At 45.2% G+C, this 15,214-nt stretch overlaps 1 protein-coding gene across 3 annotated transcripts in view; it reads right to left on the bottom strand.

The window, feature by feature from the left end:
* LOC113152946 (integrin alpha-3-like) overlaps positions 1-15,214 on the bottom strand; it is a 32,714-nt gene that overhangs the window by 3,502 nt on the left and 13,998 nt on the right. Inside the window, exons 12-26 of one of the 3 annotated variants that reach the window (XR_003297944.1) lie at positions 14,612-14,745; positions 13,819-13,896; positions 13,667-13,734; positions 11,452-11,588; positions 11,222-11,365; positions 11,023-11,120; positions 9,904-10,078; positions 9,298-9,384; positions 9,122-9,198; positions 8,952-9,029; positions 8,549-8,651; positions 8,298-8,474; positions 2,109-3,677; positions 897-1,995; positions 310-776 (exon numbers count right to left, since the gene is read on the bottom strand). Coding sequence is in view for 1 of the 3 variants with exons in the window: in XM_026346491.1 (XP_026202276.1) it covers positions 8,298-8,474; positions 8,549-8,651; positions 8,952-9,029; positions 9,122-9,198; positions 9,298-9,384; positions 9,904-10,078; positions 11,023-11,120; positions 11,222-11,365; positions 11,452-11,588; positions 13,667-13,734; positions 13,819-13,896; positions 14,612-14,745 (1,356 nt within the window). In the remaining 2 variants the exon portion in view is untranslated. Of the gene's footprint in view, positions 1-309; positions 777-896; positions 3,678-8,297; positions 8,475-8,548; positions 8,652-8,951; positions 9,030-9,121; positions 9,199-9,297; positions 9,385-9,903; positions 10,079-11,022; positions 11,121-11,221; positions 11,366-11,451; positions 11,589-13,666; positions 13,735-13,818; positions 13,897-14,611; positions 14,746-15,214 lie in introns of those variants that run through there. The other 2 variants (XR_003297942.1, XM_026346491.1) reach the window with 2 other exon arrangements.

A 15,214-nucleotide genomic window follows, 5' to 3' on the forward strand; every position in this document is an offset into this window, starting at 1 on the left:
CGCAGGTGACGAGCTAACCTCAGCAGATCAGTACCTAGATTACTTTACTCCTCTTGAAGAGAATGAACCAATTTCACTAGACCCTATACCGACACACTTTCTAAAACAGATAGTGCCAGAAATAACAGAACCCCTGCTGACAATCATAAATTCCTCACTCAGCTGTGGGTATGTCCCGAAGTGTTTTAAATTAGCAGTATTTAAACCGCTAATCAAGAAACCTGATCTCGACCCCTGTCAGCTGTCCAATTACAGACCAATATCAAACCTCCCCTTTATCTCAAAGATTCTCGAAAAGATAGTAGCTGGTCAGCTAACCTCGTATCTTCATAGAAATAACATACACAAACTCTATCAGTCAGGATTTAGACAGAACTCTGTCCAGAATCGCGCCACAAACTGAGGACCACGGTCCGAGACCACATCGCGGGGGAGGCCGTGTAGGCGGAACACGTGTTGGAGGAGTGCTTGAGCTGTTTCCTTGGCAGAGGGGAGCTTGGGAAGTGGGACGAAGTGAACCATCTTGGAGAAACGGTCCACGATAGTGAGAACGGTCGTCATGCCCTTGGAGGGTGGCAGGCCAGTGACAAAGTCCACAGAGATGTGTGTCCATGGGCGGAGTGGAACAGGAAGGGGGCGAAGCAAACCAGCAGGACGTCTGTTGGAGGGTTTATTCTGGGCACAGTCAGGACAGGCCGCGACGTACTCTCTGACATCTGCCCGCAGGGTAGGCCACCAAAACCTACGTTGCACGACAAAGCAGGTCCTAGCAGCCCCTGGGTGACAAAAGAGGCGAGAAGCATGACCCCACTGCAAGATCTTAGCCCTGAGGGCTTCAGGGACGAACAGCCTCCCCTCAGGATAGGATGAGGGACCTGGTTCAGAACATCCAATACCTCTTGTTCGATGTCCAGCCTGGCTGCCCCGAGACAAGCTGAATGAGGGAGGACAAAGGCAGGTACTTCTGTCACGGTGCTGGGATTGTGCAGCCTGGAGAGCGCATCAGCCTTGCTGTTCTTGGTACCTGGAAGATAGGACAAGGAGAACTGAAAACGGTCAAAGAAGAGAGCCCATCTAGCTTGTCTGGGATTAAGCCTCTTAGCAGTTCGAAGGTATTCCAAGTTCTTGTGATCAGTCAGAACCTGGAAAGGCTGACTGGCCCCCTCTAGCCAATGTCTCCATTCCTCCAAAGCAAGTTTCACTGCGAGAAGCTCTCGATCTCCAATGCTGTAATTACGTTCTGCTGGTGTTAACCGTCTGGAGAAAAAGGCGCAGGGGTGTAACCTCTGGTCTGAGACAGAACGTTGTGAGAGGACCGCTCCTGCCCCAGTGTCAGAGGCATCTACCTCCAGAATAAACTGGAGCTTGGGATCAGGGAGAGTGAGGATGGGAGCGGAACAGAAGCTATCCTTGAGCGACTGAAATGCTTGCTGGGCTTCTGGACTCCAAGTGAAGCGAACTTTGGCGGAGGTGATGCGGTGGAGAGGTGCTGCTATGGTACTGAAGTTGCGAATGAACTTTCTATAGAAGTTTGCGAATCCAAGGAACCGTTGGACCTGTTTTCTCAGGGGTAGGCCACGAGGCTACTGCTTGGACCTTAGTGGGATCCATCTGGACCTGGCCCGCTGAGATGATGAACCCGAGGAAGGATACCGTAGGGACATGAAATAGGCATTTCTCTGCCTTGACAAAAAGGTTGTTCTGCAAGAGGCGAAGGAGAACTGCCCTGACATGGGACGAATGCTCAGTCTCAGAAGGGGAGAAAATCAGAATGTCGTCAAGATAAACAAAGACAAATTTATTCAGCATATCTCCCAGCACATCATTGACCAAGTTCTGAAACACGGCAGGAGCATTGGACAGCCCAAACGGCATCACCAGGTATTCATAGTGGCCAGACGGTGTGTTGAAGGCTGTCTTCCATTCATCCCCCTCTCGGATTCGTACCAAATGATAGGCGTTGCGCAGATCCAGTTTGGTAAAGATCTTGGCATCCTGTAAGGGTTCAAAGGCAGAGGACAAGAGAGGGAGAGGATAACGGTTCTTAACAGTTATCTCATTGAGACCACGAAAGTCTATGCAGGGCCGAAGGCCCCCGTCCTTCTTACCAACAAAAAAGAATCCTGCTCCGGCTGGAGAGGACGACGGACGAATCAGGCCGGCTGCAAGAGATTCTGATATGTAGGAGGCCATGGCTTTCTGTTCCGGAGGCGAGAGTGGGTACAGCCTGCCCCTAGGAGGAGTGGTACCGGGGAGTAAGTCTATGGTGCAGTCGTATGGCCGATGAGGAGGTAAAGAGGTGGCCCTAGACTTACTAAAGACTGCTTTAAGGTCCAAATACTCAACTGGGACCCTGGACAGATCAGGAAATGACTCAGGTGGTTGGCAAGGTAAGTGTAGCTCTGGAACCGCCGACCTGAGACACTCGGAAGAGCACCGGGAGGACCAACCCACAATCTGACCCGAGGACCAATCTACCTGGGGGTTATGTGTATTGAGCCAAGGGATACCAAGAACAACAGGGTGATGGGGAGACCGGATCACAAAGAATTCTATTGTCTCCACATGGTTGTCTATTGTGAGAGTAAGGGGTGCAGTTTGCAAAGTGACATGATGTAATAGCCTGTCATTAAGGGACTGAACCTGAAGAGGCTGAGGTAATGTGGCAGTAGGTATATTATGGTCTTGAATTAACTTCCAGTCGACGAAGTTAGCATCTGAACCAGAATCTATGAACACTGGGACCTGAAGTGAGGTTAGCTTATAAGACAGTGAGGCTTGAACCAAGGAGCGAGAAGATGAGGGAGAGGCCATGGAGCGGCTCAGCAACGACCTCCCGAATCGTGCTGAGCCCGACCTTTTAGTGGACAGGAAAGTGCCTTGTGACCAGAAGCTCCGCAGTAGAGGCAAAGGTTACCTCTGAAGCGTCTCTCTCTTTCCTCAGGAGTCAAGCGAGATCGACCCAGCTGCATGGGTTCCGGTTCCTCCTTTGAAGGGCTAGGAGACAGCTTAGGCTCAGGTGTCCGCCATGACGAGGGATGAGATGACGTGATGGTAGGTCGGGAGGGACGAGAGGAACGGTTCCGCTCGAGTTGGCGTTCCCGGAACCGCCCGTCCAGACGGGTGACGAGATCCATGAGACTCTGGAGATCTGTGGATGGGTCGTGGGTGGTCAAGGCATCTTTAATGCGATCCGATAGACCCCGGTAGAAAGCGTCCATTAGGGCTGCCTCATTCCAACCACTGTCAGCAGCCGCGGTCTGAAAGTCTATAATGTAATCAATGGCAGATCTAGATCCTTGGGTTAATGAGAGCAGAGAATGAGAGGCCTCAACAGCAGGATTAGCAGGATCAAAAATTCTGGTCAACTCCAGCCCAAACTCCCGAAAAGAACCACAACAGTCAGCTCGGCGAGCCCACTCGGCGGTTCCCCACCGCCGAGCCCGCCCGGTGAGAAGAGACAAAACATATGCTACTTTGGCACGTTCAGTAGGGAAGGCAGAAGGTTGCAATTCAAAGACCAGCTCACACTGCGTCAAGAAGGGCCGACATTCTCCTATCTGTCCTCCATAACGTTCAGGTGGCGGTATCTTTGGTTCCCAGTCAGGTTGGTAAGTGGGCCCGGTAGATGCAGAGGTGGAGGGACTTTGCTCTGGGGAGTTAGACATGTTGGCTACCTGTTTAAACAGACAAAAGACAAGAGTGTACAGTGAGCCGACACTGAATTCATGGGAGACCAGAGCTTGTTTTATGCGTTTCTGCCAATACACAGATACTGAACTGGCTGGGTTCATTTTGGCCAGATTGTTCTGTCAGCGGCGAGTGAAACCACCCGCCGCGAGGGATGTTGAACCCAATTAAAATGCCAGTACCAGAATTCGTGGTTGAACAAGCTCTTTATTATAGATTATGAATGTATGGGTTGGAGTCTGATTGCAGGAACCGGGTAGCCAGAGTGCGTGGATCTATGGATAAAGAGAGGAGAGCTGATGATGAGGCAGGGGTAGGGAGCAATGGTGGGTCAGTGGAGACGTTAGCCGGGCACAGTGTGGTGTAGCTGGTTGGATTAGGTCCTCCTCTTCGTGTGCACACAACATACAGACAATCCAAGAGAAAGCCAGAGAGAAATCCCACAGATATACAAGGTACACGTCCAGTATTCACGACAGTCATCCACAATCCATATACAAAAGAGGGAGATCCGGTACTCACAACAGGCGTCCTCAGACAGTACTATAGACAGGGGCAAGAGCTGGAGAGCAGGTCCAAACGAGAGCAGGGGTCCAAAACCAGAAAAGGCAAAGAGAATCAAGTCACAGTCTTTCAAAGGAGCAGGCAAAACTCAGGGTCGAAAATACGGTCCGGTCTGTAACAGATGCAAACAAGATCACTAGAAACGCTGGAAAGTCAAACACAGGGTCAGGACAATCTGGCAGCTCTCTCAGGGGAAGAGTCAGAATATAAAGGGAGCTGGCACCAGGTGAAAACAATGAACACAGCTGAAAGTGATTGGATAATAAGAATCAAGCTGCCAGCAACAGGAAAGAAAAACAGGAAGTCAGTCACAGGATCATGTCCCTGTAGGATCATGACAGCCAGCAACCCCCTTGTCACACCACCCTGTACTGACGATCTGTGAAGATGAGGTGAAAAAACTCTTCTTGAAACAAAAGACCAGGAAACCAGCAGGCCCAGACAAAGTCTCACCATCATGTCTGAAAGCCTGTGCAACTGAGTTAGCACCCATCTTCACCAGAATCTTCAACCTCTCCCTGGAGCAGTGCAAAGTCCCTTCCTGCTTCAAACGCTCCACCATCATCCCGGTCCCCAAGCAACCCTCCACCACAGGACTAAACAGTTACAGACCAGTTGCTGTTTGTTCAGCTGCAATGAAAACCTTTGAAAAACTGGTTCTGACTCACCTGAAAGACATCACTGGACCCCTGCTGGACCCCCTGTAGTTCGCCTATAGAGCAGGTCAGCGGACGACGCAGTCAACATGGGACTACACCTCATCCTACAACACCTTGACTCCCCAGGCACCTACGCCCGGATCCTGTATGTGGACTACAGCTCAACCTTCTATACCATCATCCCTGAAATCCTCAACCAGAAGCTCACCCAGCTCACAGTGCCTGACTCCACCTGTCAGTGGATTAACAGCTTCTTGACAGACAGGACTCAGCAGGTGAGGCTGGGAAGCATCACATCTGGCATCAGAACAATCAGCACAGGCGCCCCCCAGGGGTGCGTACTCTCCCCAATACTCTTCTCCCTCTACACCAACGACTGCACCTCAGGACCCATCTGTGAGGATCCTCAAGTATGCGGATGACACCACGGTCATTGGACTGATCCAGAACAACGATGAGTCTGCATAGAGACAGGAAGAAGAGCAGCTGGCTCACTGGTGCAGTCAGAAACATCTGGAGCTGAACCCACTCAAAACTGTGGAGATGATAGTGGACTTCAGAAAGTCCCCCCCTACTCTGCCCCCTATCTCCATTCGCAACACCACAGTACCTACAGTGGAGACTGTCAAATTTCCGGGCTCCACAATCTCCCAGGACCTGAAATGGTCCTCACACATAGACTCCATCAGGAAGAAGGGCCAGCAGAGGCTGTACTTCCTGAGGCAGCTCAGGAAGTTTAACCTGCCACAGGAACTGCTGGTCACCTTCTACACAGGCATCATACAGTCTGTTCTCTGCTCCTCCATCACCGTCTGGTTTGGATCAGCCACCAAACTGGACAAGAGCAGACTGCAACTGACAATTCGGTCTGCAGAGAGGATCATAGGAGCAGATCTTCCCTCCATCCTGGACCTGTACAGGTCCAGAGTCAGGAAACGAGGAAAAAACATCTCTGCAGACCCCACACACCCTGGTAATGGACTGTTCAGACTCCTCCCCTCAAGAAAACGGTACAGAGCACTGTACACAAAAACAACACGTCACAAAGACAGTTTTTTCCCTCAGGCTGTAGCTCTGCTGCACACTGTGTGACAACAGGTCCTCACCAATAACTGTGTCAACAACAATATGGGCGCACCGGGGCCCTGTAAATATTTATAGAGTAAATAAGGTTATGGCTAAACGGAGACTTCCAATAGGCTCACACAAAAACACGGGTAAAAAACACAATCTGCCTCACACTGTACATAATGTATACAAAAGTTCCTACAGAGGGTATAATGTTTACAAGAAGTTCTATATATGCGTATATGCACAGAAATATTTTGTACATTTTTTGCACATGCACAACAAAGACACTTGACAGTACAGCACAATATATGTTGTAAATAATCACATTGTTTTTCATATTATGTTCCCCTTTCCTGAAAAACACTGTACCTGAGAGCGAAGTGAACCGGAGTCAAATTCCTTGTTGAAAAACTTGGCAATAAAGCTGATTCTGATTCTGATTCTGATTCTGATTTGAAGCTCATGTAGATAATATCACCAGGACAGCTTTCTTTCACCTCAGAAATATTGCCAAGATAAGGAATATTTGTCACTAAATGACGCAGAAAAATTAGTCCATGCTTTCATCACCTCTAGGTTGGACTACTGTAATGCCTTACTGTCTGGCTGTTCAACCAGGTGCATAAACAAGCTTCAGTTAGTTCAGAATGCAGCAGCGAGAGTCCTCACTAGAACCAGAAGATACGATCACATCTCGCCTATCTTATCTACACTTCATTGGCTCCCCGTGAAATTTCGCATTGATTTTAAAATACAACTTCTGACATGTAAAGCATTAAAAGGTCTTGTGCCGCAGTATCTAAGTGAACTGCTAGTGTCTTGTGATCCACCACGCCTACTTTGATCAAAGGATGCTGGCTGCCTGTCAGTACCTCGTATCCTAAAAACTACAGCTGGGGGCAGAGCCTTTTCTTACATAGCCCCAAAGTTATGGAATAGCCTTCCAAACAGCGGTCGGGACTCAGACACAGTCTCAGTATTTAAGTCTAGGCTGAAAACCTATTTATTTAGTCAAGCATTTTGTAAATAGATTTGGGAAGGACTCATGGACGTAGAGCATTATGGTGAACTGGTATGTTTAGATGCTGTCTTCCCAACTCTCACTGATCACTCAGGTTTGTTGATGGTGAAGTGTTCGGTTGCTCTACATCCCAGGGAGCCCTCATGTCTGTGTTTCCTTCTGGCTCACCCTTTTAGTTAGGCTGTCATAATTAGTCCTGCCGGAGTCCCTTATGCACTATTCTACATATACATTCACCTCAAACTTTATCTGACTGTGAATACAAGTAACTGCCATCTCTCTCTTTCTCTACCTCTCTATTTCCCTCTTCCTGTCTCTCTGTCGAGCTACACGTCATTCCACCCTTTGCCCTCTGGACCTGTCTGACTCGTCCTGATGCCCAAATTCTGGCTGGAGATCTCGTCGCCTGGATCCACTGTTTGCCCTTTGGGATGCGTTTGGAGACTGGATTGGTCACACGTTACTATGAAGTCGGTCTTGGGCTCGGCTGACGTCGGAAGCTGTTTCTCGGAGGTCTCGACTCAACGCTCGATAGTCAAGGAATGGAACTAGTCTGCCTGCAATAACTAACTGGACTCCATATTAACTTAAAAGACTTTAACTGTTATACTGGACTGCTGCCTACACAGCATGTAATCACCCATATGAGGATGGGTTCCCTGTTGAGTCTGGTTCCTCTCAAGGTTTCTTCCTGTTGCATTCTCAGGGATTTTTTCCTTGCCACCGTCTCCCTCTGCTTGCTCATCAGGGACAATCTGATTATCATGATTAATACACATTCAATGTTCATGTACTGTTCTTTGCTTGTGTAAAGCTGCTTTGTGACAATGTCAATTGTAAAAAGCGCTCTACAAATAAAATTTAATTGAATTGAAAACTGTTTTACACAGCAAAATACTGAAATCATGAATTTTTTTTACGTTGCTCTTTGAACAACACAGTAAATGACCTCCTCTGGGATTCTGACTGGTTTTCGTGTTAGGGTTTTTTTTGTTTCCTTGTAGTCGATTGTAAGTCGCTTTGAAAAAAGTGACTTACAATTGATTACAATTAATGACTAAAATGTTTTCTGATATGTTGAAGTGTGTTTTATGTGTAACGATTGACACATTTCTACTGTAGGACATAAAGAGCTGAACTGAGTTGAGTCTTTTGTGTGAATTAAAATGTTAAAATAAAGCCAATTAAATTTATTCTGTTTAAGAGTTTTAGAGGCATCAGAGTCAGGACAGGACAGGACAGGATTTTCCTTTATTCTGAAAAGAGTGTGAGGCTGATGTTGCCATGGTTACCCTGAGGTTGAGGGGGTTGATGATGTTATTGGGCGGATTACAGCGAGACTCTGAGGTGCCGTTCACTTGGATGTCTGTGAGGTACAGCAGCCACTTCCCATTGGACACGTCTCTTGGCCAACGAAATTCCACCTCCAGGGTGCCTAGACTGCCCAGCGGCTTCCCATCAATGTGCACCTGTCAGAGAAGCTTGTGGGTTACACCTGATCTGTCTACCTGTGACAGACAATCAGTCAAATATTTTGACAAACCTGGAAGGTGAAGAGCAACAGACTGCCAATGTCCTCTGTCTTCTTCACAGCTGACTCACCAACCACATGACCACTGAAGAAGATGGGACCTGGTGGATTGATGCTGTCGGGACACAAATCCAGAGACAGTCATCAGGTCACAATATTAAAATAATGAGTAGAAGCCAAGTGGGAAACATTTTTCTTCATATTTGTGTTTCCTATGACACAAACAACTACTGACGCTAACATTTGGCAGAACGACGAATCACAATAAAATCAAATTTGATTTTATTTCTACACTGTTCGAATCTCATGTTGGTTCCTGCTACTAATATGTAACACACAGAAAAGGTGAGTTAAGCTGCTGTGACTGTAAGACTAGAGTTAATAACTGTGTGTGTAATACTGTGTTTGCACTTACAGAGTGAGGGAGGTCTGCAGTGAATACTCCACCAACATGGAGACCGAGACTGGAGACAGATCGGACTGTTCACTGAGTCTGTAGACACACAGAAACACGACCTGAGTACTGAAGTACTTCTACAACACATTTAGAGAGAATGGATGGATGAGAGGGAGTAGGAGTCCTACGTGGACAGCTGCAGCAGAGACTGGATCTCTCTGGTGTCCAAACTGATCTCAGACTGAAATGTGATCAACACCTGAACCTAAAATAAAGAAAGAGAGTTCAGATCAGGTAGCTTCTCAGTTTGAGTACTGCTGTACACACAATAGCACTAGTAGCACTACAATGTCAGCAGCTCTACCTTGTGGTTGCTTTTGAATGGATTTCCCAGCTCACACAGAAGAATTTTGTCCTCAACAGAACATCCAATCACTGCTGTGACGTCACCCTGTAACACAAACACAGGACTGGATTTGAATGTTTTCCTACAGAGTTTTGCCAAGACAACAGTGATTCCCTTGAATTAAATTATACCTAGCACCAAGCAACCTTTTCCAATGACATTACACATAAAACACTGTTATTAATCTAAATGGAACTGCTTTAGCCTAAAGCCCCACAGAATATAAAGTAGGGAACTGAACAGCTGCTTTTGGTACAGAGCTGATCAGAGCCACACCAACGTTACTCTCTCACTGAACCTGCAGCTGCTGTGGCTAACTTCACGGCATCATCATGGTAATAAACGGTCAACAGACACAGAGCACTTTCTTTAACTGCACACTAAAACACTGAAAATCTTTTCTGCTGTCTCTCTGAGCACAGAGTAGAACTGAACCCAGCACAACCCACACTCATTATTTCAGCACAAACCTCTGTTCATATGCAGACGACACTTTGCTCTGCATGATCATTGTCTTATTTCTGTACCTGCTAAAAAACTGTATGACATCTTTAGTTCCATTACCTTTGTTCGAACTTTGGAGTATATGAGCGAGGACGGGATGGTAGCATTCAACACAGCAACGTGAGCGTCCTCTGCTGGTCGGCCTGATGCCGGTGATGCCGTGTTGCTGACATTTACCTCCAGAAGTATTTCGCCAATGCTCGCATTGTAGAGCAACATCTGATGGCCATTCTGCCTACAGACACATAAACAATTCTTTCACTGGGCCAAAGCTCCAGTCAGAACCCCAGTCAGATTCTCATCTCCAGTTACATACTAGCGTCAAGATCCCAGGTTCAGAGAAAGATTGTCATGGTCACTGTCTGAATTTCTGTTTTATTGTGAATGTCTCAGTAACTTCTTGTCTGGTCCTTCAATTTCCCTTCTTTAAGTAGCACCTCCAGTCTAACTTTACCAGATTATCTGCTCTCTTTCAAAAGCAGTTCTCCTTTTCCATGTTCTGAATCTGCCTGTACCCTGACCCGTCTCTACCTAAACCCATTTATCTGAACCGTAGTCTGATTCTGCTTTTCTGGCTCTGGAAACTTCTAATTTCTGCCTCTGACCCCTGTCTTCTGCCTGTCTCTCTGTTGTGGACCCCTGGTGTTTCTGGGTTGAGGATTCCTTGGATTGTGGACTTGAATTTTCTGCCTGTGTTTGTGGTTTAGATTACTACTCTGATTTTTGGTTTAAGGATTTATCAGTGTTGCTTTGTTACTCATCTGCGTAGCCGGACGACTCAGAGGAATGTTGGTGCCTGACTGTGTGGGTGTCTGTGTCTCTCCAGTGACCTTGCAATAGATGCCAACCATCTTGTCACATGCCTTCCTGCCTTCCCTGGACTCTGTCCAACTTGCTACCTTCTCCATCATCAAGGAGAGTGTTAAACCCTTACCAGAGTTTTTCCTCCTCTGTTCTTGAAGATCTTTATTTATAAGTCAAACCCCAGGTCTAGGGAAATATTCAAGACAAGTCTCAAAGCAACATAAAGCCTAAAGTTCAAGTGGTCTAACAAAACAAGTCACTAAGCATCAGGTCAAATTTCAAAAATCACTTGGAGTCAGTGTGGAACATTCTTCCCAATGAAAGACTCGGAGGCCTTACGGAGATACAAGTTGACATGGAGAAAGATTCACTTACACAGGAAAGGGCTTCTGGTTCTCATCTGTGAACTGGGCCGTCATCTGCAGGTTACTATGGCAACGATTATCAGAACCACAGGCCTTCTGGATATGGATCTGATAGATAGATAGAAATTTAACATCACTGAATGAACATTTGAAGTTTTGAGCAATTTAAGACAGAGTTTGACCTGGGTTGTGTGTGTTTTGGTTCTGACCTGTGTTCTGATGGGTTGAGGTTTCTGGCTCAGCACAGGTAGGCACTTAAGGTCCTGTACAGTGTTTCTTTTCTTGGGAAGCTTCTCATACAGAGAGCTGTTGAGGGAGAACACCAGAGGTTCCACTTTATCTCGGATCCGAGTCTAGAAAACAGAACAAAACCTCAGCGACTCTTTTGTCGACACTGTTCATTTTGTTAACTGTTAACTGTTATATGTGTGTGTCTCACCAGCAGTCCTACTCTCAAGGTTTCACATTGTTTCTTTGGCAACGATAGGTAACCGGAGTACACACTCTGCCCATTGTCATGGAAACGAAGACGGGATTTAAGGCTGGTGACATCAGCAGTCACAGTGAACTGGAGAGCTGTGAGATTTGGACACAAACCTTAATGTTAGCATTAGCTGGAAACAGCACACACTGTGACTATATTTACATTTGAAATGTTAACAGTGATTAATGCAGAATTAAAACACGTTTAACTTTTGTTGCAGCTTTAAACATGGTTTGTCAGGAAAAGAAGTTGGAAAATAACTAAAAACAAACTATAATAGTGTGGAGAACAACCGTCCTCTATGTTTAGGCAATAAAAGAACCTTGGTTGAGGTCAGAGAAACAATTAAATGTGCCAACAAAATAATATTTGGTAATATTGATATTAATTATCAACTTGGAATGGAAATTATAGAGAATACTGCAGTTATTCCCTATAAAACCTTTTTGTGATTTGTAGTTAACTATAAAACAGAGATATGATAACTAGAAAATTTGAAGTTGACAATTAAATTCAACATGCAGCGACTTGCAGGTAAATGTTGTTAAGTAACAGGCAGACAGAGAACATGCCAACATCTGATCTGTTCTTTATCTGTTTTGAATAAAATGCAGTTAAAATAAGTATTAACAAAGTGATTATATATCTACAAGCAAATAGAACTTTATTTCAAATCCAATATTTTAGATCTGTATTTTAACATGAGTAGAAAAAAACACAGGAAATGAAAAAAACTTTCGGTTTTATATCTGCACCTGACAAATATGGGGAATTTACAGACACCAATTAATCCAATGTGCATGTTTTTGGATGGTGGGAGGAAGCCAGAAAACCAGCGCAGACACAGGGAGAACATGGATTCAAACCCAGATCCTTCTGACTGTGAAGCGACATCATTGTTTTGCCAGGAGGGAAAATCTCCACAGACAAGCCAACGTGTGACTGATGAATTTCATCCATTTCAGCTCAGTAAAATTCTCAGTTACATTTACACAACCCACTGAATGAATATGTTTGCACATATGTGTGTGTGTGTGTGTGTGTGTGGTTTGGTGACATAGCAACAGTGTGACCTTGTCTCTGATTGGCCCAATTAATAAGACAGAAGCAGGACAAACATGACAAGATAAATGTGTATGTTCATCTCAGATGTAATAATATCAGTTTGTGTAATTTGATTTATCATCAGACAGATACACACACAGAGGACAAGGACACGAGGACACACAAGGACACAGTATGATGTCATCTAATGGGTGTTTGTTGATTAACAGCACTTGTTAATTGAAAGCTTCATCCTGTCAATCTATCAGGTCGATCAATTATCTGAGAGCACATGCAGGAAGCAGGTGGATGATAATGAGTTGGGGCTATAAACAGACTCACTAGCACTGTGTCCTCATAAACTCTGCATCTGTCAGGTGTTAGCATTAGTTCAGGTCCCTGTAAACATGAAGAACACAACTTCAGTTTACTAATAATAGTCTCTCTCTGAATGGTGAGCGGGATTTCCTCCCACACAGCTTTCTCTTTACTCTATTGTCCCAGAGGGAATCTGATTTGCAGAAGCCACAACCACACACAACATACAATGAATGTTTGTACGTCTGTAGAAGTCGGGTCATGCTACACTACAAGCACCGAAAACACACAACAAAATGGCTTAAGAAAAACTACTGACTTGGCCTTTTGGAGTGGCCAAGTCGGAGCCCAGACCTCAGCCCAATAGAGATGCCGTGGAATAACTTAAAGAGAGCCACCGATTAGATGTCCAAAGAATATGACAGAGCTAAAGAAGTTCTGCAGTAAGAATGGGTTATGAATGCCATGGGTTCACATACTTTTTCCAGTAGCACTATGAGGTTTTTATGGTTGTCTTAAAAAGACAATGATCTGAATTTTTTAGGCACATTATATTTGTTAATACTCTTGACTTAGATGAAGGTCAGATCACGTTTTATGACAAATTAATGCAGAAGATCTTTTATTGTTTGTGTCTGACTAAAATGTTCTTGTTGTATGTTCTGTTCACACCAACAAGTTTCTCTGAAGCTTCTTCTTGCTCAATTTACTGGATGTGTTGCTGGATCTTCAAATGTTTGATGGACTGTAGCAACTTCCCTGATCAAACCTTTTGCAGATGTGTGTTTATGAACTGTAGGCTACTCACTGATGTTGTCTCTCTCGCTTTTCTGGCCGGTGCTGAAGATGTAAGAGAAACACACCTGCACCTGAATACTGGCGCACACAGAGTCAGTTTGTTAGCTTGTTAGCAGTTAGCTCATTAGCTGTTAGCAGTTTGTTCATTTGCTGTTAGCTCACCAGAAGTCACAGTTGTTTGGGTCAACAATGTCTGGAGAAGCTCTGAGGGTTTTATTGAGGTGGATGACCGGACGAGTTCTGCAGAATCAATCATTCAATCAATCAATCAATCAATCAATCAATCAATCAATCAATCAATCAATCAATCAATCAAGCAGTTAATCAGTCATAAGTCTAAGTGCTTATCTAAAACATATTCCACTACAAGTAGAAGCACTACTTCAAATTCTTTACTGAAGTTGAAGTGCATGGTATATATAGTGTTTTAAGTGGTATTGAACTTGTTGCTGTAGATAAATAGTCTCATCTAGATTTATTAAGGTAGAAAATCTGACAAACAGCCGACAGTAAAAGTAATTTAATCTAAATACCTAATTACAATAATTAAGGACAACTATATTTTATAACTTTGTGGTGAAGCTAAAGAAAATGTTCCCGTACATGGACAATAAAGTTCCCCAACAACCTTTTTACTGAAAACTGTCCCTAGTCACAGTAGATACTGTACATTCCTCCACGTCTGCAAATTAGTTAGTTACACAGTATAAATGTAATTAACATGATTTATTAGGCTACCTATTCCTTCTCTGCCACCTACTTGTTCACTCAACCATATATTGATGAAACATACTTGGTTGATAAAACTGATTCTGACTTAAGGGACTGAGATACAAGTTAAACTGAGATGGGTTATGACATCCAGAGAAGCTGAAACTGTTCAGACTTCAGCCAATAGCATAACATCACTGGGCAGTGAAGTCACCTCTGTTTAGTTACAAGTAGTTTGACATACCTGAGCAGAGCAACTGTGTCATCCAGAGAACCAACCAGCAGATCTGGATACCGATTTCCATCAACATCAAAACCTGCAGACAGGGAGTACCCAAAACTCCTGAATCCAGAAGAGATGCTGCTTCCCCAGATCACCTGCAGAGATCAGGGTTTAAAACCACCGTTGTGAGGACATTTCTGCAATGTGAGGACATGTTGTCTCGTCAGGTTTCAGACTTGCATTTATGGTTCAGATCAGGGTAAGGGTCAGGGTGTCACCGTTTCGGCCTGGCATCAGGCCAAGCTGAGGATTTCCCTCACTGCTCCACCTCACTCTCCCTCTGGACTCCGCCCACCAGCCCATTCTCTCCCTCTGCTCACAGCAATCAGCTGAACATTGGACTCACCTGTGCCCACTTTCCCCTACAAAACTCTCCTCAGTCCTTTTCCCCTCTGTCAGTTCGTCGTCGTTCCCAACCTGTCTTCAGCGTCGCTCCCAACCCGTTTCCCGTGCCTACAAAACCTGCCTGTTCCTGCCTGTCCTCCTCAGACCTGTCTGCTTCCCCCCTGGATTCCCTGGACTTTGTTCCCCCTCTGAACTCTGGACTGTGTTACCTGTTTTTTC

This window comes from Anabas testudineus, chromosome 8, assembly GCF_900324465.2.
Source record: "Anabas testudineus chromosome 8, fAnaTes1.2, whole genome shotgun sequence".
NCBI classification, from domain to species: domain Eukaryota; kingdom Metazoa; phylum Chordata; class Actinopteri; order Anabantiformes; family Anabantidae; genus Anabas; species Anabas testudineus.